At 48.7% G+C, this 24218-nt stretch overlaps 1 protein-coding gene across 2 annotated transcripts in view; it reads left to right on the top strand.

The window, feature by feature from the left end:
* The window catches only part of LOC119449360 (sushi, von Willebrand factor type A, EGF and pentraxin domain-containing protein 1-like), a 224195-nt gene extending 217316 nt beyond the window's left edge, over positions 1-6879 (top strand). For both annotated transcript variants that reach the window (XM_037712534.2, XM_037712533.2), the window contains exons 33-34: positions 3361-3548; positions 6126-6879. In XM_037712534.2, coding sequence (XP_037568462.1) covers positions 3361-3548; positions 6126-6349 — 412 coding nt within the window. In that variant the 3' untranslated portion in view covers positions 6350-6879. The remainder of the gene's footprint in view (positions 1-3360; positions 3549-6125) is intronic.
* The last annotated feature ends 17339 nt before the right edge of the window (positions 6880-24218 follow it).

The raw sequence follows: 24218 nt of genomic DNA, 5'->3' as shown, positions 1-24218 counted from the left end.
AACTTCATCGCTAGTTATAGAAGGAGCTTCTGTATCCGGTTCATCACTATTTCGAATGGAAGAAGCTTGGTTGTTTTGGCTACTGTACAGGTCAGTATAGAATTCTTCTGCTGCTTTTACTATGTCATCGAAATTGCTGATGATTTTACTATGCTTATCTTTCAGTGCATACATCTTGCCTTGTCCTATGCCTAGTTTTCTTCTTACTGATTTCATGCTGCGTCCATATTTTACGGCGTCCTCAATTTTTCCCACGTTATAATTTCGAATATCCCTTACTTTCTTCTTGTTGATCAGTTTTGACAGTTCAGCGAATTCTATCTGATCTCTTGAGTTGGACACTTTCATGTTTTGTCGTTTCTTTATTAGGTCCTTTGTTTCTTGGGAGAGCTTCCCTACAGGTTGCTTTGGTGCTTTACCTCCCACTTCAATTGCTGCTTCTGAGATCAGCCTAGTTACGGTTTCGTTCATTATCTCTATGTTATCTTCATCTTCCTGTTCTAAAGCTGCATATTTGTTTGCGAGCACCAGCCTGAATTGGTCTGCTTTTACCCTTACTGCCTCTAGGTTGGCCTGTTTCCTCTTGACTAATTTCACTCTCTCTCTCTTCAAATTGAGAGAAATCCTAGACCTCACTAACCTATGGTCACTGCACTTAAGCTTACCTAACACTTCTACATCCTGCACTATGCTTGGATCGGCAGAGAGTATGAAATCTATTTCATTCCTTGTTTCTCCATTAGGGCTTTTCCAGGTCCACTTCCTGTTGCTGCGCTTCCTGAAGAAGGTATTCATTATTCGGAGCCTATTCCTTTCCGCGAATTCTACTAACATCTCTCCTCTTGCATTCCTAGAATCGATGCCGTAGTTGCCAATGGCTTGCTCACCAAACTGCTTTTTCCCCACTTTTGCATTGAAGTCGCCCATGACTAAAGTATACTGAGTTTGCACCTTTCTCATTGCTAGTTCAACATCTTCATAAAACTGTTCAATTTCTTCATCATCGTGACTAGAGGTTGGTGCATAGGCTTGTACTACCTTCATTTTGTACCTCCTATTCAGCTTTATTACGACGACTGCTACCCTTTCATTAATGCTGTAGAATTCGTCAATGTTGCCCGCTACGTTGTTATGCACTAGAAATCCTACCCCGGATTCTTTCTTATCTGGAAGACCTCTGTAGCAGAGGACGTGGCCGTTAGTCAGTACTGTGTAAGACTCACCAGTTCTTCTAACCTCACTAAGGCCAATAATATCCCAGGAAATGCCTGATAATTCTTCAAATAGTCCTGCTAAGCTAGCCTCACTCGAGAGGGTGCGCGTGTTGAACGTTGCCAGGTTCAGTTTCCATTGGCGGCCTGCCTTGACCCAGAGATTCTTAGCACCCTCTGCCGCGTAGCAGGTCTGACCGCCGCCTTGGTCAGGTGCTCCGCAGCCACTGGGAACTGAGGGCCATGGGTTAATTGTCGGAGTCATGAGGGAGGTAGTGGCCGAATACTGCACCAGGGAGGCCAATTCCTGTTCTGGGGAGGGAGTGACTTTGATGAAGCTTAGTGGGCCTGCCTAGTTTGGTTGCACCTGAACTAGTATAGCCCCACTAGCTCTCGGCAATATGTATTTTTTTTCTTTGCCGGTGTCAGGCACCACTCCATGCCTGAAAATGTAGTGGAATGGACCAGGATTCGAACTTACGACCTTCAGATTTGAGGTCGGGTGTTCTACCTCTACTCCACGCCACCACTTAATCGCCATCGAACTTAATCCTCCTTAATCTACCTTATTCGACCTTAATCCACCCTAATCCTCATTATTACACTTTAATCAACCTTAATCCATCTTAATTCTCCTTCATGCACGTTAATCGACGTTAATCCACCCTAATCATCCTTATTACATCTTGATCCACCCTAAACCACCATAATCCAACTTAATCCTCCTTGTTCGACCCTAGCCCTCCTTATTTAACCCTAATCCATCTTAATCGACCTTAAACCACCTTAATCCAATCATTAATCAGTCATGATTTACTTTGCTGATCATTAATAATCTATTATACACGGCTGGACATGATTTGGCTCGCTTCTGGCCTTCATTAGGTCACGTTATTTTCTGTACCTCAAACGCTTACCTTGAAACATATCCAACTAAGGGTCTCGCCTTAAAATGTGGACTAGCTGGCGCTCATCACCTGCAATACCACGGGTGTACTTCCCACTAATTTTTTTCAGGCCCTGCATTCATTGTATTTAAGTGACTGACACACACATCGAAGCTGTAAACAGCTCCTCTACAAGCTGCTATTCCAATTTTCAGTAAAACAGGCAACAGATCCTAACAATCACGAAAAGTGCGATCGAGAGGCTGTATCTTCGGGTATATTTGTTCAGTGGAAAGCAGAGTCTATAATGCTGCATCTCCGATTGAATAACATTTGACGACGTGCGAGGTGATGGAGTCCCAGCAGAATATTCAGCATTCTGAGGAGAACCCCATTTTTATGCAACGTACAAATTGCCGCAACAAAAACGCTAATGAGCAGGCCGGAAGAATTGAAAAAATGCAGCATTAGGGGATGCTTTGATATGAGCAATAATAAAGGCGCCTTACCTCGCAAACAATACTGTTCCTTGTCGGAACAAAGTTCTTTTGGCCAATGTTGTGCAGCCACTGCTTCTTGCACAAGCCATCACGCTTTCCTTGCGGTATCGTAAAAACTGCATAACCACCATCACGCTTCTTGCTGTCGTTATATGCGCAGCAGCAAGGCATAGCGCTAGCAGACAGTGCACGAAACAGCGTGCAATGTTAGCGTGCGACCTTCTCTATACGCCGAGCCAACCGAGCTAAGGCGCAAAATGGCGCGAACGAAAAAGCAGAACACAAGCAAAACGCAAGCTCCGCTCGTTTCCAAGGGTAACGGCAGGGAGACCAATCATCGCGCATGAAAACGGGTGCAAGACCACCTGCCGCGGAGGGGACTCGCGAGGGGCGAGGAGGAGGCGAGTAGGTCGCGCGCCGGCGGCAGAGTACAAAGAGTGGCGGCGCTTTAAAATTAGACAGTTTTAGCAGAGCGCCGCTTACGCTCCGCTCCGCTCAGATTTCACGCTCTGAAATACTGCAGGGAACTGCGTAGATTCCGCATTAGATAAGCGCGTCTTGCCGAACGAATAATAAACATTCATTTGAAACGAATAATAAACATTCATTTGCTAGTCCAGCGTGTGCCGTCGTCCCTTTTTGCCGGTGTCACCATTTGTGCTATGTTCAACCAACGAGCTCAGGCAAACACCATCCTGTAGTATTTTTTACATTGCTTCGACATTTCTATAATTGCGACTGTGCGTCTCCTTCCTTTCAAAGAAACAACAAGAACCTGCAGGCCTGCCTCAAGCGCCTTGAAAACCCGTGGGTGTTCTTCGAGAACTGCGTCGACCAGATGTGCTCATGCCGAGGAAACGGTTACTGCTACTGCGATGCATTCGCTGCTTTCAAGTTGGCCTGCGAGCAGCGCAACATAACATTCAGCCAACTGCCCGGCAAAACTTGCGGTAAGTTTTGTTTCGCTGTGCGCTTCGTTTGGTTAAGTAATCTCATATTCGCGTTCGTTGTGTGGACATGCTGTCCCAGTCCTTGCGTTTTCGTATCTGCGGTTTTGTAACGCAAGGCATCACAGAGAAATAAACGAGGAGCAAAGGGGGGAGTCGTGACATAAAAAAAAGGAGACGACGAGAAAACATTTCTTCTCAGTTTTCATACTGTCACGAGAGGTATCAATTTCTTGGTAATCCAGTTGCTACTGAGTCATTGCACAAACAACGTTCAGCGTCTCAAAATTGTACTGCACTGACGAGCACGTTTTGACGTTAAACGTCTTTGAAATTGGTCACATGCAGGGAAGCGCTTGCCAAAACCGCATGCAACGAAAACATGTTAAAGTATTGTCGCTTATATCTTTGCAACCATACTATCCAAGGTATCAGTAGCGCACCAAGGATCTCTGCCAGGGCGGGGGGGGGGGGGGGGAGGGGTGACAGTTTTCCAATGCCATCTAAATAGCACTAACTTCAATTTCTTCACGGGAAATTGTCAAAAATGCGCTTTTTGCGAGTGTGCAGACGATTGCACGTCTCACATCTTCGTTGCAGTACTCAAATGCGCAAGGAAAGAAGAGGGGTTAAACAAAAGGTGGGGGGGGGGGGGTTAAGTCGGCCTCGGGGGGGGGGGGGGGGGGTAGATATGGTCTTCTAAAACTAAGAAATTATATATTTTTTATTTACGATACTGCTACTCTCATTAGAGAGTGTGGCAGTTGGGCGATACAGTATGCATATGTATCAGTACGCATGATTTAAGTATAAAACATGGTTAAACATGGATATAGGTATGACTATATATATATATGCAATTAAAGCATCAAGACAAAGACACCATAATCCACCTTAAACCTCCTTAATCGACCTTTATCCACCGTAATCAACCCTAATCCTCCTTGATACACCTTAATCCTCCTTCATCCACCTTACCCGTCGCGGTGGCTTAGTCAGCTAAGGCGTTGCGCTGCTGAGCACGAGATCGCGGGATCGAATCCCGGCCGCGGCGGCCGCATTTCGATGGAGGCGAAATGCAAAAACGCCCGTGTGCTTGCGTTGTAGTGCACGTTAAAGAACCCCACGTAGTCCAAATTAATCCGGAGCCCTACACTACGGCGTGCCTCATAATCAGAACTGGTTTTGGCACGTAAAACCCCAGAATCAATCAACCAATCATCCACCTTAGTTGACCTTAATTTACCTTAATGCACCCCAATACACCTTAATCGACCTTAATCAGACTTAATCCACCTTAATTGGTGGATAGATTGTGACCTAATGGTCATCCATCACTGGTTTTGACACTTATGTTAAGGAACCACTTCTGTTAAGCCTTGATACATAGGCTTCTGTGGATTCAATTTTGTCGACGCGACATTTTTCTACACAACCTGTCCACGCACGCACTTTTGGTCAGAACCTCGCCATATACAGCTTCGCTGTAAAAAGTCGCAGCTTCGCCCGAAAGGCGAAGCATCGATTGCGATACAGCAATACGAAGTAAGCATAGTAGATTTATCGGCCGTATAAACTTGTAAACATTCGCTTACCAACTAAAATAACATGCATGGTGCCACGCGCGCACAAGCAAACATGAACACATCTCACTCGATGACCGGGGAAAATCACTATCGAAACGCTGGAGTAAGGAAACGCGGCAGCGAGCGGATTGTCCTTCGTGATGCCTCGCGCTTCAATTAGAACGAAGCGGTACACGAAGCTAGCAGCACTCTGTCCCCATCGCAGATAGCTTTCAAGATGGAACCCGCGCGCCCGCGCCATACACCACCGGGGTAGAACCTCTGCAGCATACGCAAGATGGTTCACGTATGCCACTGCGGCTGCGTCCTTGATGCAACCAGCACTACATTTTTACGGCACGAAACCCCACAGACATGGTTAAAGAAGAACAGCGCTTGTCCAGTCTTTTCTATCGCTGTAGTGGTAGTACTGTACCATGTAGCCCAGGAAGCTTTCTCTGGCTAAAATGGTAGTGCAGCGTCCACTTATTTATGACTTTTTATTTATGGCTGCTACTCCTGATGAGTGCGAAATACAGAGCATTCAAGAAGCTTTTCGTTTCACACCGTAACATTTCTGGTTTGTCCGAAAGTAATGTAGTCATTTAGTTGCCCCTGCTCCTATAGTAATACGATGCATTCTCTAAAATAAACTCATTTGATCGAATTTATTTTCCGAAGGATTTACGATTCCTATGCATTCTTTAGCACAGCTCTGAATTTAGTGAAATAGTAATCAGTCATAATTTTTGTCCAACTGCAACAAGCAATTCCAACTAACTTTTTTTGCACTCTAACGTTCATCACTTGAACCCACTAGTATTGCTAGTTTATTAGCTAACGAGTATGTTGCTATTTCCGACCAATTATGTGGACAGCCATTAACCGGAACGCTTTTGTTTAACAGTAGTGCCACACAAGTCAGAAGACAACGCCGGTTAGTAACGTTTCAGATCAGGCAATGCGCTGCCGAAAGGCATGATCATCAAAGCGATAATTATTTTCTTGCCTGCAGAGAGTCTGTGTCCGGCAGGAATGGAGTTCCTGACGTGCGGACCCGTCAACATTCCAAGATGCTCGCCCCAAAACGAGAAGCTGGCCAGAGATTCCTGTATGCCTGGCTGTTTCTGCCCTCCGTTCAAAGTTCTGCACAAGGGGCAATGCATTGAGACAGAGTCGTGTCCAGCAACGCCTTGGCGTAATTCCCGGAGAACGTATAGTGCCAATGATGCTCCATAATTTCGGTTATAGCATGCCTGTACATCACAGCGCCTTCTATCACACAGGTCTAATGACATAGCTCAATTCGCCTATTGTGAAATAAACTATTTTCAATTACGAAGCTATGTAAAACAGCTCGACGTTTCGTTTCTTCCTTTTTGAAATGCCTCTGAAGCATTTAAATATCCCGAACCTTATACAATGAACTTGATCATTTTTCCTGTCGCAACATATATTCTAGTCTACTCAGGCCGACGGTATTGCAGCTGCAGTTGACTAGACTTCCTGGTGAAACTTGGTGGTGGGAATGTACTTCAATTTACAGGGTGTCCCTACTGACGTGAACCAGGATTTAAAAATATGCAAATGCCTCGTAGCCGGACAGACCGAAAGTAATTTTGTTTACCGTCGCTTAGAGATACTTAGATTATTTTTTGCATTCCGTCTAATTCCATAATTAGTCTTAATTATTCTACTTCCAAAATATTATAATTATACGAAAAGTGTCAATGAGAAAACTGTAAAGCAACATGAAAATTTCCCCATACAGCTTTCTGTTGCTCAATACGTGCCACATAAAAGTGTTTTCAGAGCCTGAAAGAAGTCCGCGAATACACGCCAAGTGCCTCGAGCCTCCAGTCGCACCGCAATATTGCGTGCATTCGCGAGCTTCTTTCAGGCTCGGAAAAACGCGTTTTGCGACTCGATAACAAGATTTTTGCACGAAATTATTTGCACGAGATTTTTGCACCTTGTCTCAATTAAGGTTTCTTGTGCTTGACAAAATGTGTATGTTGGAAAAGGGATCACATTTCCGCGGTGTGGAAGGGTTTTTATACATAATATAAAGATTTAAGTGAAAATGAAAAATATTTGCGACCCGTTTTGCGACTGTCCTCATCTGAACATACTCAGCTGGCTCATCCACTACAGTAGCATCATCGCGGTTTCCCACTAGTCTGGTGCATCGTTCATGTACACGGGAAGCTTTTAAGATAGAAGATTTAATTAAAGATCAATGCCAGAAATAGGTTGCCCCGACTAGTCTTAAAAAACTTGCTATACGCGCCCTCACGTGCTTGCTACCTCAACGTACCGTAGTAGGAATGCAGATGCGGGAGCGTTGAAAACTCAAGCTTAACTCATTTCATGGCTAAAACGAGGCAAAAAAATCGCAGAAGCGTGGATTGCGATAGCAAGCTAATGGACAACTATGCGAAGTAGGATAGTAGGCACGGGGCCCCAAAAGTAGTCACCACAGACAGGGGAACTGCCTTCACTTCAGCACTCCATGACTCGGTTTTCAGACTCAGTGGTGCAAGCCACCGGAAAACAACCGCATATCATCCCCAGACCAACGGACTAACCGAGCGCCTTAATAAGACCTTCACAGACATGCTGTACATGTACGTTGACGTGGAACATAAGAACTGGAATCAGATTTTGCCTTACGTAACCGTGCGTTCCTTACCAGTATCAACCGCCACGTCGAGGACACTGGAGCCTACCCACCCACTATGGTGGGCTTCGGGTCACACCTCTCCACTCAAGACGTTATGCTCCAGCTCTACCACGAGATCATAAACGACCCAACAAGCGGCCCCCGGGCCATCCTTGGCCTGGATCTGGAAAAGGCATTCGACAATGTAGCACATGCAGCAATGTTGAACCGAATTAACAAGCTCAACATGGGCGAGTGAAGCTACAACTACATCAGAGACTTCGTGTCGCGCCGCACAGTCACCCTCGCGGTCGACAGCATGACATCCGACGAACATGCACTAGGAAGCGCCGACACTCCTCAAGGGTCGGTCATATCCCCGCTCCTTTTCAACCTCGTGATGCTGGGTCTCCCGGCCTACCTTGACGAGATTGATGGCCTCCATCACTCCTTGTATGCAGACGACATCACCCTGTGGGTCGACAAGGGCAGTGACAGTCAGATAGAAGGCACCTTACAAGCAGCGGTCTCTGCAGTAGAAACCTACCTCCAAGACACGGGTCTCCGGCTATCTCCAATCAATTCGGAGCTGCTCCTCTACCACCAGCGCCGCCGGCCCAAGCCTACCGGCGAATCGCGCCAATGTGAGGAAATACTCCTGTATACGGGAGACTGCTTCTGTATTCCCAGAGTCCCGAAGATACGCATCCTCAGCATGCATATAGCAGACAACGGGTCAAACGCAGAAGCTATTCGCAAGATCGAAGGCAAGGTTACAGCGGGTACCCGCCTGATAAAACGCATTACAAACAAGCACACGGGCGTGGAGGAGGACAGCGTCATGCGCCTCATGCACTCCTTCGCAATCAGTCACATTACTTATGTGGCTGCCTTTCACCACTGAAATGTCACCGAAAGGGAGAAACTTAACATCCTTATACGCAATACTTACAAGATCGCCCTTGGCCTATCGGAGTCCACGAGCACTTCTCGTCTGCAACACCTGGGGGTATACAACACGCTTGAGGAAATCGTGGATGCTCAAAGAGCCTCGCAACTCGAACGCATGTACTTGACAGCCACGGGTCGGTACATCCTGCAGAAACTCGGCTTCAATTACCATGCCCAAGACGGTCAGAAACAGGGCATTCCACCCGACATCAGCGACACGCTGATCGTCGCCCCTATCCCTCGAAGCATGCACCCCGAACATAACTGGGGCCGACGCCAGGCCCGTGCCAAGGCACTGCTGCGCTCCTTTGGTGGGAAGACGACTACGCGCTTCGTAGACGAGGCAGAGTACACACAAGAACACCGGTTCACGGCGGTTGTCGTAGATGTTAACTCCCGGCTTACGCACGCGTGTAGTGTCAGCACGGAATACCCAGAAACAGCGGAAGAGGTTGCGATTGCGCTTGCACTTACCTACCCCCTCTGCGAGGTAGTTCTTGGCGACTCACAATCCGCAGTTCGTAGCTACGCGCGGGGGAGCATTTCCTCTGAAGCTCTTCAGATCCTAAGGAAAGCTGGCCGACAGTACTTCGATAGCAGCACGATCATGTGGTTTCCAGCGCACGTCGCCGCTCCCACCGACGAGGGCCCCCCTAACTTGAATGAGGTGGCACAGCGCTCTGCGCCAGAACTGACCCGCCGCGCAGAGTCTGAGACACCCTCTTCGAGTTCGGACCTCCTGGTGCGAAACACGCGAGAACGCTTAGTCAGATATAACGATATCACCAAGCACTACCAGTTAGGCAGGAGGATATTGGCCTCACCTCACCCCAAACTGAAACGTCGCCAGGCAGTCGTCTGGCGACAACTGCAGACACACACCTTCCACAGTCCGGTGCGATTGCGGCACATTTTCCCCGCGCAATACCCGAGTGCTCTTTGCAAGTTATGTCAGGCAACTAGAGCGACACTCTCGCACATGTTGTGGGAGTGTCCTGTTATAGCAGCGAAAATGGCAGTAGTTCCGGAGGCTCTCGCGTCGAAGTGGGCCGCCGCTCTGCGGAGCTCCAACCTCGAGACACAAGAGTGGGCAGTCCAGGGGGCCCGGGAGACGACGAGGAGGCAATGCCTCGAAATCCCCTCATGGGAGACCTGAGCGCGGGTCGTTAAACTTCGCCGGATTTTAAGAAAGTTGTTTCCATACGAAACCTTTGCATACAATATACCGCTCGACTTGAAACTACTCCAATGATACTGTTCAGCTTAGTCCACGGTCGCGAAGCCACGACGACATTGGATTCCATGCTGCCGCACGAATTTGACGACATACCTACCGACGTTGACAAATTTACTCAGCGCACCGAAGAAGCCAGACAACTTGCCCGTGTAAGTATGTATCTGCCATCAGCAAGACCAAGATGCAAAGCGGTACGATCTTCGACACAGGTCCGTTTTCTACTCTACCGGATACAAAGTATGGGTTTGGATACCCATACGCCGTCGTGGACTTTCCGAAAAACTGCTAAGACGGTACTTGGGCCGTACAGAGTTATCCGACGCCTGAGCGACGTGACCTACGAGGTCGTTCCTGACCTCGTAGCTCCAGTCGCCACAAGCACTGACCCGAAGTGGTGCATGTGTCCGGATGAAGCCGTACCTGCCGAACTAATTTTAGTTTTATTTTTCTGTTGTTCTTTTTGTTGCTTTTGTTTTGCGTGTATTACTCTGTGCCTTTGTACACGGCCCTCACACGCTTAAGTTGCGCATCGGGACGATGCTTACCTAGGAGGGACGCAAATGCCGCGCCTGTGCTCCAATGAAGAAGAGAACAATGCGAGTACGCATGAGCGTTTTATCAAGGCGCAGGGAAGAAGAAGTCGCGGTAGTGCGCTGTATTAAAAAAGTGACTTGCTGCTGTTCTTGATCAGTACTGTTCGACCTCTGTATTTAACAGCGCAGCAGTTTAAGCCGGCCATTAGTGCGTGCGACACGGACGAAAAACCTCGCCGAGCGATGATTCACTGCGTTGCCTAGCAACACCGCCTAGCAGCGGAGCGCCACCTCCTCGCCCCGCCGTTGCTGATGATGGTTTAATGGCATCCCCTTTGAAACGGGCGGTGACAAATAGTCACCTAGCCTGCGTGATTTAGTCAGGCATACTATACATGTTCTGTATCTAGCATTTTTGTATACCTCTCATTAATATTTTTCTTTTTTTTCCAACATCTACCTTTTACTGCTACCTATGATTTTAAGAGAGCAGGTTGTATCAATCCCTTCCGTGCTTTTTTCCCGCCAATGCTCTAATCGTTTCTTGCTTATCTCTACGGCTGATTGGTTGACGTTTCCTTCCACTTTAAACCCAAGCGATTCTGAAAATTGTACATTACCTACGGTTCTCACTGGGTGAATCCCTTCGCATTCCATTAGGATGAGCTGAGTGGTCTCCGGATCTTTACTGCAGCATATATGTGTACTAGATATGTGTACTGAAGCTGGAGGGAGCTAATGGGTTGTCTATGCCTGGGGCCTTAATTGCACAGGAGGTGCTCTGATTTTCTGGGGGAGGGCTTAAGTCCCGTGTTTGTAAGGAAAGCTTCCGTGGTGTCCAGCGCTTACTGTAGGTTCTGCTCCAGAGTGCCTAGCGGGCCACTCGCGGACCAAATGTTGATGTCGTCCCTCCCTGTTCACCTACACACCAAGGACGGAGGAAACTTCCCCAGGTGTAACACAATTAAGGTCCTGGGCATAGTCATTGGGGCTTACAGCAATGACAACGCGGAGGCACTAAAACGCATCACAAAGAGCACCCTCCACTTCACCAGGGTCGTATCACGGGTCACCAGCACAAGGGGCGGACTGAAAGAGGACAACATCATGGAAGCATTTCACGCCTTATCAGCCACGTAACATACGCCGCCCCGTTCCTCAACTGGAAGAAGACGGAGCTGAACAAAATCGACACACTAATCAGAACAAGATCGAAAAAGGTGCTAAGCCTCCCTAGAAACGCTAGCACGGAATGACTCCTCCAATTGGGGCTACACAACACGGCAACCGAACTCTTTGAAGCACATGAAACGCCCAAATTAGTCGACTCTCACTCGCAAGGTCATGCATCGAGATATTACTAGAAGCAGGCATACAGCCTCTCTTCATGCCACCAGAGAAGTCGCAACTATGCGAAAATGCCAAGAGGTCAATAACCATTGATCCACTCCCAAGAAACATACACCCGACCCACAACGAAGGGATGAGAAATGCGAGAGCGAAGGCAATCCTTGACAACATCAAACGTAATGAAACGCAAGTCCTCTTCGTTGACGCGGCCCGATATTGGAATCGAGGCGCCTACGCGGTCTCTATGGTGGACGCCCATGGCTCACTCGTCAATGCAGCCATGGTAGTTACCAACTTCACTCACGAAGCAGAAGAAATGGCCATCGCTGTGGCCCATCGAAGCTGCAAAGCAGCCTCCGTCAGTTGCTCGGACTCAAGAACAGCAATTAGAACCTTCTCGGCGGCCCTAATCTCTAGGAAAGCAGCTACGGTTGTCAAAAAAATCTTCAAAAAAATGGGAGGAGGCAACCTCACGTCCCCACACATCACATGGTTCCTGGCCCACATGGGCAACATTTCGGGACCTCCTGACTGTAATCCGAACGAGTGGGCACACCAACTGGCGCGAGAACTCCCATTCCGCGTCTGCTGTCCGCCCCCTCGCTTCAAGCCAGCCTGAAGGGATCTAGACAACAAAGACCCGCTCGTATATCATACCACGAAATCACTTCAAATCATAGGTTAGCACGAAGAATTTTTCCTCCTCCTCACCAAAACCTCAAAGGCCGTCACTTACAGACAGTTTCAGACTAGGACATACATCGCACCAACAACACTAAGCAGGATCAATCCTGACCTTCCTACTGAATGCCCACACTGCGACTACGAATACAACAACTTCGAACACATGCTCTGGCTGTGCCCTGCCAACGCGGGTACGGACTTTCCTGGCCAGTCCTTCTGGGCCTCAGCGTTCAGAAGCAGAGCTCATCGCTCAGCTCAAGGCTGTCCAGGGGACCCGGGCCGTCGCTGAATGACTCTGTCTACCAGCCCCGACCTGGGTGGAGCAACGGGATTGATTGGCGGGGCCTCCGGCCCCGCTTCAATTATTTCTCCTCAGGACCTAAATAAAGTTCATACTCAATCATTCACTGCTGTCAACGCACCACCACCCGAGTAACTAAGACTTCCGATGACTGAGTTTTTAAGCGAAGCTTGTATTACTTCACAAGTGTAGGCGGTGGTGGTGTGAAGCTAAAGAAACACGGCTGCTCCCAGAGTAGAGCAGGTGCAGGGGACGCTGCTCCGGCGCCGGATCACGTGACGTGCGCGACCAATCAGGGTCGTTTGGTGCGTCGCGGTGAGGGAAAGGGAAAGAAAGGGGGTGGGCGCGCGCTCCGCCGGGCTACCCTCGCCTCAGACCAGTTTCGGCGGCCGGATCGGAAGGTCGCGCGGGGTGCGTTCCGCCGAGGAGCAGGCTGCGTTTGAGGAACGGCACCGTGGACTCGCTCGGGAAAGGCGAGTTCGACGTGCCGATTTTAGCGTGAGGGCTTCCGAAGTCCAGGCGAAACGTCAGCGAAGAGCAGCCGTCCCCGAGTTTAGGACAAACGAAGCGGAATGCCTTCGACAGCATCATCTTGCCCTCCAGGAACCCAACAACGGTGGTGCACCCCTCGTAACTACGGGAAAGTAAAAAGTCAGGTACACACACGACAAGCTTCGCTTACCCCCATTTTCTTGACAGGGGAAGGGCTGGTGATCTTTTTTTTTTCTCTGGTTTTCCACCAAGGGCGATTTGAACTTCTCACAAGAACTAACGGGGCTAACTGTACTTCTGTCTCTCTGCGTGCTGTTTGGTATTCTCTTGATTTTAAAGACTTAAGCATTTCTATGGTAACCAAACGAGAAAACTGTTCGAGAGTCCGTCCTTGCTTCGCGTGAGACGATAACTTTCAAGATAGAGCCAGCAGCAATGTTTTACCACTAAAGTTGCTCACACTTTGTTTTACATTCTTTGCAAAATTATTCCTCGGAGTATTGAGAATTACAGCCCACAAACAAATGCTATGAAATAAAACACCGGTAGCGCATGCCTTTTATGTTAAATCTTCTCAAACTAAATAATAAAAGTGCAGAACAAAAAATCGACAGTCACTTTAGTATACGCCAAAGAGGGTGAAGGCGAAAACCTGCGCGCTCAAGAGACATCCAATAAAGGACTTGATGTTCTCATTCGAATGCATTGTTCTCATTACTTCTTTTAAATTCGATTCATTTCTTGGCGAACATTTGCCACTTTGAGAGTATCTATCTATCTATCTATCTATCTATCTATCTATCTAGCCGCTTACGTCTTGGTACTGTCATGGTCGTTTCATTAACTTGGTAAGTACCACAATTAGCATACTGCTGTGGAAGGGCATACGGAAAACCACAACCACCCGCGAAGCCTTCACGCAAATAGCTACATACCCTAATAAGCAGACAGATACACAGACAGACACCGGTGCAGGCCTCGACAAACCAACAAAGAGTAAAAAGACACCACCTAAAAATGTGTCGCCCCGGAGGTCTGCCCGAGCCAGGCAGGAATGACTACCACGCACTACGCATAGCACACACAACAACAAATCTCGCTCTTTCCTCCAATCACGCAAACTCGCCGCCAAACAGACAAATTACAGATTTCACCTATAAACCTAAGCTAGCTGCTTTTTAGGTTAGCTTAGGCTAACAAAGCAGTAAATGAGTACGAACCCCACAAAGATATAGCAGAGTTTTCAAGACGCTTGCGCATCAAGGAATTCTTTTTCTATAGGCCCGACGTAGGAAAATATATTTCAGAGACCTTTGAACTTTCAGAGACACGTGAACTCCCGAAGCCGAACAGTGCCCAGACCTTGACCTATACATAAAAATAATCTCACAGGAAATTCTAGAGTCAACGCGGCATTGCCGCAAGCGCAAAATTTTGTCCCCCGCTGAGCACAAAATCCTTAAAGAACTCGTGGAAAGGAAGGATATTGTAACAAAACCAGCAGCCAAAGGCGGCAGTATCGTAATCAGGCCCTTAGAAAAGTACAAAAATGAGGCCTTCAAACAACTGAGCTGCCACGCCCATTACACAAAACTCGACTCTAACCCAACTTCGGTTTACAGCATGCAACCTTGTACAACGTACAGTAGCGCAGCTGCTGTCTGAGGAACTAATCATCCAGTCTGAATCTCGCTTCATGGTGCCCAATAACAAAAGAAGCCTGCCGCTTCTACCTTCTACCTAAAATGCATAAGGTTCCCGTAGAAGAAATATTTACAGCAGAAGTCCCAGGCATGCCTATATTGTCAAATCACAACACACCTATACCGAGTCCCTATCTAAATTCTTAAATCACCATCTGTCAAACATCCCAACCACCCTACCATCTTTTGTTCAAGATACGCACCACTTCCTTCGAATTATCGACTCGATTAATGCTAAACAAAGTCTCTCCGACCGCGCTATTCTAGTAACTTTACATGAATAGATAAATACCTTTATTGAAGACCGAGAGAGGAGAGCCGGGTATTACCCCAACCCCCCTGCGGGCCGCTCCCACGTTGGGACAGGCAGGGAGATGTTTCTGCTCTTTACACTAACGTATACCCATGAATGAAGGAATTGAAGCCGTGCCAAAGTCCCTCGCAGTCAATCCTGAAGCGCACGCTCCTGAAGTTTACCTGTCACTTCTCGAGTTGATTCTCACGCTCAAATATTTCGAATTCGATTCTATTCTATACTACAAACTTTCGGCACAAGCATGGGAACACTATTCGCTCTCACGTATGTCAACATTTTCATAGGACAGCTTGAAGCAAACCTGATAAAATCATACCCTTTAAAACCCCACACCTACCTGCGTTACAGTAAAGACATATGGGAACACGGCACGAACGCGCTAACCGACCTAATTAGCCATTTCAACCGCTTTCACCCGAGTATTAAAGGGCCCCTATATCGAAATATTGAAGGTGGTTTACCTTCGATATTTTTTGAACATTTCAAGTAAACACGCGCATCGAGTTCAGAATGCCGTCACGATCAACGATGTCAAACGCTGCCGCGCTGCGCGCCGCGGGCGCGCCACAAAATCAAAAAATTTGGTTGATCCCTCTTATATAGGAATCGGTATAGAACACGAAAGTGAAACGTGTCTTCACAGAAGTAGTGTAATGTTTATTGCACATTGATATATAATGTCTATTGGTGTTTTGTGGCTAAAGCGCCCTTAGGCGTTGATGCACCCACGCTGACGCCTGGTGGCACGTCTCCTCCATCACGACTACCAACGTCGATGACCATGAGCAACCGTCGTGCATATGGAAGCTGCACTACGCTGCACACGCTAGCACAACGCGAAAGACGAAGCACGTAACTGACACACTAATACAACGCGCAAGACAAAGCACGTAACTGAATCGTCACCGAGTCAAATCAGCGCGTACAGCGCGTCGTAATTGCAGCCTCCGCGATCAACTTCAGAAACATTTTCATAGCTAATTGCGGAGGCCACGCTCCGCTGTGCTGAGTACGGTGAACGCCACCTAGGTGGCGTTGGTAGTGCTTCTTGATGCCAGCGTCCCTTCGAATGCTGGCATCGAGGCGTCGTAGTGCTGAGACCACCGAAGCGTTCACTGTCGGTGCGCGTTAGTGTCATAATGCAGTACTTCTCTTTTCTGCTCGTAGGCGGCGGCACCGCCCCGAGCAAGAGCGCGGGTACACGGAGGAGTGTTAGATATATAAGGCGCGTCTGTGTAGCTCTCTGCAAATGCGTTTGTGGCGCAATGGGTTAAACGCTCGGCGATCTATCGTCGCGGACCGAGAGGTCGTGGGTTCGATTTCCAAATTTTGCATGTTTGTGGAACTTTTTCTTCTGGTTTCTTTCTTTGTATTATTCTATGACGTATTTCCGTGACGGAAATACGTCAGTGAAGTCTTGGTGGACCCCGGCATAAAACACTTTCGTGTTAAAACACAATGCCATGCTCCTCTCCAAGCCTGTCTGGTATCCCCAGCGGTCGTCGTGATGTCACCAGGGTGCATCTGGTGATGTCAACGGGCGCGACGCTGTCGATTGGTCGAGCAAGAACCTACGACTTCCGGTTAGTCTGCAAGCAGGTACGCGCGCTCCCTGCTCTTCCTTGTCGTGTTGCTCGCTTGTGCGCACTTGCGAATCGGTAATTACAGCCCCCGACGCAAGTGCCAAATCGCTCGCGTTCCAACACAGTCGTGCTTAGCGGTCTGATTAGCGGCGCGAACAGGGTACGACAATGTTGGCCTTTCTAGACGTGCGCGCAACACAGGGTCCATAGCGGCACGCTTCCCATGAGCACGAGCCGGCATGGCAGCAACAGAGAAGCGCTGAGTCGCGGCTGCGGAGCGGTCGCGGCTAAGGCCCGTCCACGTTACCTGCACGGTAACTCGCCGCACGCCATTTGCCATTCGCGGGGCAGCTGTTCGACGGCGGTTTCTCACGAACGGCGATATCGTCGCTAGGCCTTTTCCGGTTCACTTCAAAGCTAAAGCGGACGGCGCTTCGGAATGAATTACCGAAGCTCATAAGCCGCAAAATTTTTATATCGTTGTTGTCGCTCTTCGAAACATTTGTACACAAAGAAGAAAAATATGCTGATATTAGCGGCACCGTGCGCTGCGATGCGAGCTTAGCCGAGCCGGTCGTCTCCCGTCGGTAGCCGTGCACTGCATCTGAGCTCGACAAGTATCGGGACTCTCGTTCATGTTAAACGTTTGACAGTGGATATCGTTTTTCATAAAATGTACAATTTATGCATCGCTTTATCTAGCGGAAATTATTTTGCTTAGAACAGAAGCTGCAGCCGATGTTTTCGTGCCGGTGGCGGAGGCGCGCAGCTTCGCAGTCGTCGATTGGCCCGTCGATCGTGCTTCGGGCGGTCATAGGGGCGGTGCGCCGGCCGAACTACCGTCTACTTCGGACACCTCTCGCGCGGCAGACGGTGTACGGCACTGGGGGCCGGTTCGCCGTCGGTATATTTCCGGCTAGCGTGGACGTGCCTTAACCGGAAGTGGACAGTGCTTTGAGCAGCGCGTTGGCGATAACTTATGTCGCGTGACATTTGGAGGAGCACTCGGCGAGGAGGAGAGTAGCGAAGGAAAGAGCGAAACGAGCGAGGGCCGTGTTTTTATCATCAAACTTGTGTAACTCCGCTATTACGGTAACATTGCGAAAAATTCTCGCAGCTACGCGTTCGTTGTAGACTCGTGTACAACTACAACACCACAACTAAATTTCGACCTCTGGGTGGTTTAGGGGCCCTTTAAGTTTACTGCTCACCACCCTCCTAGTCAGAACAACTTCCTCGACACGACGGTTTACATAGAAAATGGAAAACTTAGAACAACACTTTACCGGAAATCTACGGATAGCCAGCAGTATTTAGACTGCACCAGTCATCGCCCGTGGGCCGTGACACTGCAAGCGAGGAATTTTCGTAGGACAAGCGAAACGAATAAGAATCTGTAGCGAAGACAACGATAATATCCACCACCTAAATGACCTTCAAGTAACGCTAGCGGAACGAAACCATCCACATATTCCTGTCGGCCAGGCTTATGACGTCGCTTTAAGATTAGAGAGGCAGTCGGCATTAGCTCAGAAACAACCTATGCCAGAATCTGATAGACCACCAGCCTTTATAACAAAATATTCTAATGCCCTCCCAAACATAAACCACATCCTACGAAAATACCACCCAATATTATCAAGTAACGAACGTCTGAGAAAAGCGTTCCCGGATGTACCAAGGGTTACCTATCACCGCAACAGAAACTTCAAAGGCATGCAAAAGTCAGCCAACATGTTTCGAGGAGAGCACACGTCGCCTTGAAGAAGACCAGTCCACTTGTCGAAAAGTTGGCTCCTGCCTTGTTCTCTTGAATTTCCATCTCCGGCATTCTCCGTGTTTCCCCTAAAATTGGCATAGTATGACAAGAGTGTATGAAGAACATGACACGAATCTCATGACATGCGTGTCATGTAGGGTCATGAAGCAGCCGCCTACGTCTTGGTGCTCTCATGGTGGTTTCGTTAACTTGGTATGTATTAAAAATTGGCACAGTGTGACAAGAGTGCATGACAAACATAAATGACAGGTCATGACGTATTGACAGGTAACGTATTGACATAAATGACAGGTAAATGACGTGTTGGAGCTCGCATGGTCGTTAACTTGGTAGGCTCCCCTCCCCGCATACTTCTTCGTATAACATCGATTTCCACAGGGCGTGGGATCTGCCGGCTTCTTTCCAACCAAAGGTCGCGGGGTTCGAGTGCCTTAATTCACGATATAATGATTAACTGTGCCTTAATTAACTTCACCTTAATACCAAAGTTGTTGGGTTCGACTCCCGCATAAGCTCGAGGGTCCGACTCCCACCTAAGGTCATAGGCTTAATTAACGCTATCTTGTTTAACACGGTGACGGCGGTGACCCGCGCACCATCGAAATTGTTGCGCGAGCGCTGCTTGCTTACTCATCGAAGACGACCCACACGCCATAACAGTTGCATACAGGTAAGACACGATGCCGGCTCGGTGTAGTCGTCATCGTGTACGCACTTTGTATCGTCCTATTGTGCCGTCATTGTGACTCAGTGTTCGAATCTTGTGATGTTGAAATAAACTTTTTCTAAACACACAGGCAAGAAAATCCACGCATCTCCACGAAGTGAATCATGACGAGTGGGCGAAGCACTGGGGATCGTTCTTACCGTAAATCACCCGTGACATTGCCCACTCGCGCATGTAAATGAGTGACAACGCGTGTGTACAGTATATACAATGTTTTATTTGTCATAACTCGTATGTCGTGTCAAGTTCTGGATTCCGTTTTCCCTTCATTATCACTGCTTTGCGGTCCGTGAAATGTAGAGCCAATGGTTCTTCGATCGGATCTAGCCTGAAGTTGGCAACAACAAGGTCTATGCACGTTTCCCTGGTGGTTGTTGGTTGTTTCCAGTCATACGAAATGCATCGTAGAGCGTATCGAGACGTCATATACCGCACAAGCCAGTCGCTGTCCGTGATGTCTACGTTGAAGTCTCCGACAAGTACCAACGGGTTGTTCTTGTACTTTGTTTCGTATTCGCGCATGGCCTATATCGATGTACTTTTCTACGTTGCCTCGGGAGAGATTCGGGGCCAAGTACACTGTCATGACGACGGTTCCGTCGGATAGTTTTATTGCAGCGTGTTCGTCGTTGTGAGATTGGCTCGTTATTGGTAGGACGAGATCTTACTTTTGGATCTCCAAATAACCCCCCCCCCCCCCCCCCCCCGCATCCGAATAACAACGCGGACGGAAACGGGGACACAAGACGAATTTCCGAAGCGGGGACTAGCAAAAGCCAGGGGATCGCCGCCAACAACCAGGCGACGGACGGCTGGCAGTTAGTTCTATCGCGGCGACATCGAGAGGCTGTCAAGCATAACATTAACGGAGGGCCATCAGCTGGCGGCGTGAAAGGAGACGGGCAAAACAGCGAGACGGGCATCGGTCGTGGCAACATGCGCCCGGCGAGGGGGAAGCCTCTACCACCATTACCGAAGAATGACATCAAAATAATACTGAAACCCCACAAAGGACTAATGCTCAAGGAATACCTGAAGACAGAAATATCACAAGCGATTATTCGCTCTACCGGGACGATAATCCCAGGATCAAGCGGACCAAACCAACGAAAAATTACCGGAGAGGACTTCATACTGCGAATCCGAGAAGGGACGAATATCATCATCGTCTCCACACCTTCACTGGAAGTGGCGGACGTCATTCGTCGAATCACATGCATTGAGCTGCGAGGCAAACGACACCCCTTCAACGTGTACGTAGCGGATCCAGATGAGAGCTACAAAGGGGTGCTGCACGGATTCCCAGCACATACCGAATCAGCAGATCTCCAGCAACACCTGCGAGTCAGGATCCAAGGAGTGACCATCGAAAGGGCCCGAGTGCTTGGAAGTTCAAACACCGCTGTCCTCACCTTCTCTCGGGAGGCACGCGCCCCAAATGCGTGACTCAGAAGGGTTAGTTGGTACGGATGATTCATATTTAAAACAGCGCCTAAAAAACACGGACAAGAGAGAACACAGGACGAGCGCTGTCCTGTGTTCCCCTTTCCTCCTTTTTCCCTTTCTGCCCGTTGCGAATTGTATGCGCAGGCTTCAATAAAAGTGTTGTTGGCAACAGTGCTCGTCTCTTGTCCGTGTTTTTTAGGCGCTGTTTTAAATAGGAATGACCCAAATGCGTGTACTACATGGGAGTAGAAATGCGGTGTGCGGAGTACAAGCCAACAGTCCAAATGTGCCTGGAGTGCATGCAAGAGGGACACCGCTCGGACGTGTGTCCGAACCCCAAAAACATCCCCACAATGACACGAATGTGACGTGAGGTGCGCCGTGTGCAGGGCGGCGGGGCAGGAGACCCGTCGGTGCCCGAACAAACTGATTGCCGCCAAGCGCGGGAAGACGACTCGCCAGTCTCGATCGCGGGAGCGATCTTAACAGAGGACCAAAAAGGCACCGGGGCGCTGGTTCGAGTCGACGGAGAAGGAGGACTGCTATCGACGCCGATCGAGATCCAGATCGCCACAAGGAAGCACAGCGAAGACCCCCTCGAGGGACCCCTCCAGCTCCAGGGCCTCGCAGCGGTCGAATTCGCCACTGCCTAAAAAACAGCAGGTGAGCTGTGCGAGGGTTGTTTCTCCCACTGCTCCAAAACAGAACACTGGCGAAAATGATAAACGCATTCAGAAAATAGAAAAGGAAAACGCGCGACTTAGAGAACAGCTCTTGGAAGAAGAACGCAAACGAAAATCACTAGAGAAGCAAATGTCAGAGTTAGAGGCGCGACTAAATAACAAAATACAACAGCTGGAAACGCCGCGTCAGAGTAAAGAAATAGCCGAAACTAACACGGCGACAGATATAACCTCTCACTCTGCGCCGTCTCCGACAACCTCAATCTCAAATAACGCGCAGACAACAGCAGCGCAAATCCAAACAATGATAACGGAAAAGCTAAAGATATTCATGCACGAAATGATGACGTTAGTCAATAAACAACTAATGGAATTTCAGCAGCTATGCACGAACGATATTGAAGAACATAAGGTATTGGTGGCAGAACAACTTAAGGCAGTCACGAAGGCTGTTCCGACCAAAAAACGCGCACATGCGATTGGAGCGGGTTCGGCCAAAGCTAAAATAAGCCACTGCATGACAGAATCCGATGGCTCGGACACGGAAACGTCACGGGCATAAAACAAGAGTGGGCAACATGGCTAATCGCACTAAGAAACCACAACGAATAACAAATTCAGAACAATTGGAGATTTGACAATGGAACTGCCGCTCCAGATCCAGGAAAGCGGCAGCGCTCCGACAGCTTATCAAAAACTTTGAAATCGCTCCGGGCGTGATATGTCTGCAGGAGGTCGGAGCCAAGCCGACCAAAATGCAGTGATACTACAGCCTGAGCGATCCCCAAAATTCGAAGGTCGCCACGCTGGTGAGCAAGTCTATAAACGCTCAATTATTAACACTTCTGCAAATTGAGGGAGATACTCATCCCATAGTTATCAGTGTGATGCCAAAGAAACGAAGTAAGGCACACACAATAATCACAAACTTGTACAGTCCCCCCAAAAGCGAAGGGGACGATCTACCTCAAATTCTCTCGGCAACAAAAGATTTAACGGGCACCAGGGATAAGGCGGTGATAGTGGGGGACTTTAACGCACCCATCTACTATGGGGATACGCGAAAACATCGCCCAAAGGGTTCCTACTCGAGCGTACCGCCACAGCCTTGTGCTTACGGGCAATCAATCAAATTGGCAAGCCGACGCGCACGGGTAACAGCGTCAGCAGAGACACGGCGCCCGACCGTGCATATACAATTAATGTCAGAGACGTACAACGGGTTTCCCTCGACGAAAACCTGGGAAGCGATCACGACATAATCAGAATAGCGCTCTCCACACCCAACATACTGAGAACAATAGGAACCACCAAGATAACCGACTGGCCTCGTTATAGAAAACTCCAGAGGGCACTGGAGGATTCAGATACCGCCCCGACCAACATGCGGGAATGGACTAAATTCCTTCAACAAGTGCACGGGGACACCACCAAAGCCATAGAGCGCACAGCGGAGGCACCGGTAATAGACTCGCACCTAGTCAGCTTATAAGAAGTGAGGCGGAAACTCGTTAAGAGGTGGAAAAGAAAACGCCTAAACAAACACCTAAGACAACGCATCGCTCTATTGGCAGAGCAAGTCCAAGGCCACGCCAACGAGCTAGCTAAAAACGAGTAGACAACGTTCTGCGGAAACCTATCAGGGACTCTGGGAACGACCAGTACGTGGCGAATACTCCGTAGTGGGCTAGACCCAATGAGCACACGTACTGAGAATAACAAGAAGCTCCAAATTATAGCAGACAATTTCGAGGGTACAGATCAAGAACTAGTCGATGTCCATCAGAACAAATACGTATGACCCTCACCCGCGGCGGGATCGCCCTAGACGACGAGACCATACGTGGGAGAGGCCAACCCTAAATTAGACGAAGAAATAACGTACGCGGAAGTGTACGAAAACTCGGCACCGGGCCCAGACACGATCACAAATTCAATGATTCAAAACATGGATTCGGTGGATCTAGCGAAAATAACAAAGATTTTCAATTGCGAGTACTGGGCCAAGGGAGATTTGCCCCAACAATGGAAATTGGCTAAAATAATCATGATCCCCATACCAAAAAAGAATCCCTCGATCGATACACTCCGGCCGGGATCGCTCACGTCCTGCATGCCTCGGTAAGCTCTATGATAGGCTGATCCACAGCAGACTACAGCGATACCTGGAAGAGCGGAGCTGGTTCCTAGACTCCATGATAGGATTTCGCACAGGTTTATCGTGTCAAGACGCGTTCCTCCTACTTAGGGACGAAATTCTATCCAATATGCCGTACGGTGACGAGAGACTATTCCTAGCACTAGACCTCAAAGGAGCCTTCGACAATGTCTCTCACGGCGCAATACTCGAGGAACTCGAACTCTCGGGTTGTGGTGAGCGCACCTACAATTACATAAGGACGTTTCTTTCCAAACGCGAGGCCAGCATCAGTATTGGCCAAATCACATCGCAGATATTTAAAATGCCGAGCAAAGGAACCCCTCAAGGAGCGATAATATCTCCTCTGCTCTTCAACATGGCGATTTGTCGCCTCGAGCGCGATCTCGATCGGATACCAGACCTAGGTTACACGCTTTACGCAGACGATATTGCGCTGTGGGCGAGCAGAGGTTCCCTAGGGGATAAAGAATGCACGCTCCAAACCTCTGTATTAGCAGTG

The sequence above is a fragment of the Dermacentor silvarum genome, chromosome 4, assembly GCF_013339745.2.
Source record: "Dermacentor silvarum isolate Dsil-2018 chromosome 4, BIME_Dsil_1.4, whole genome shotgun sequence".
NCBI classification, from domain to species: domain Eukaryota; kingdom Metazoa; phylum Arthropoda; class Arachnida; order Ixodida; family Ixodidae; genus Dermacentor; species Dermacentor silvarum.
Note: the sequence above shows the minus strand (reverse complement) of the source record. Positions and strands in the feature narration are given on the sequence as shown.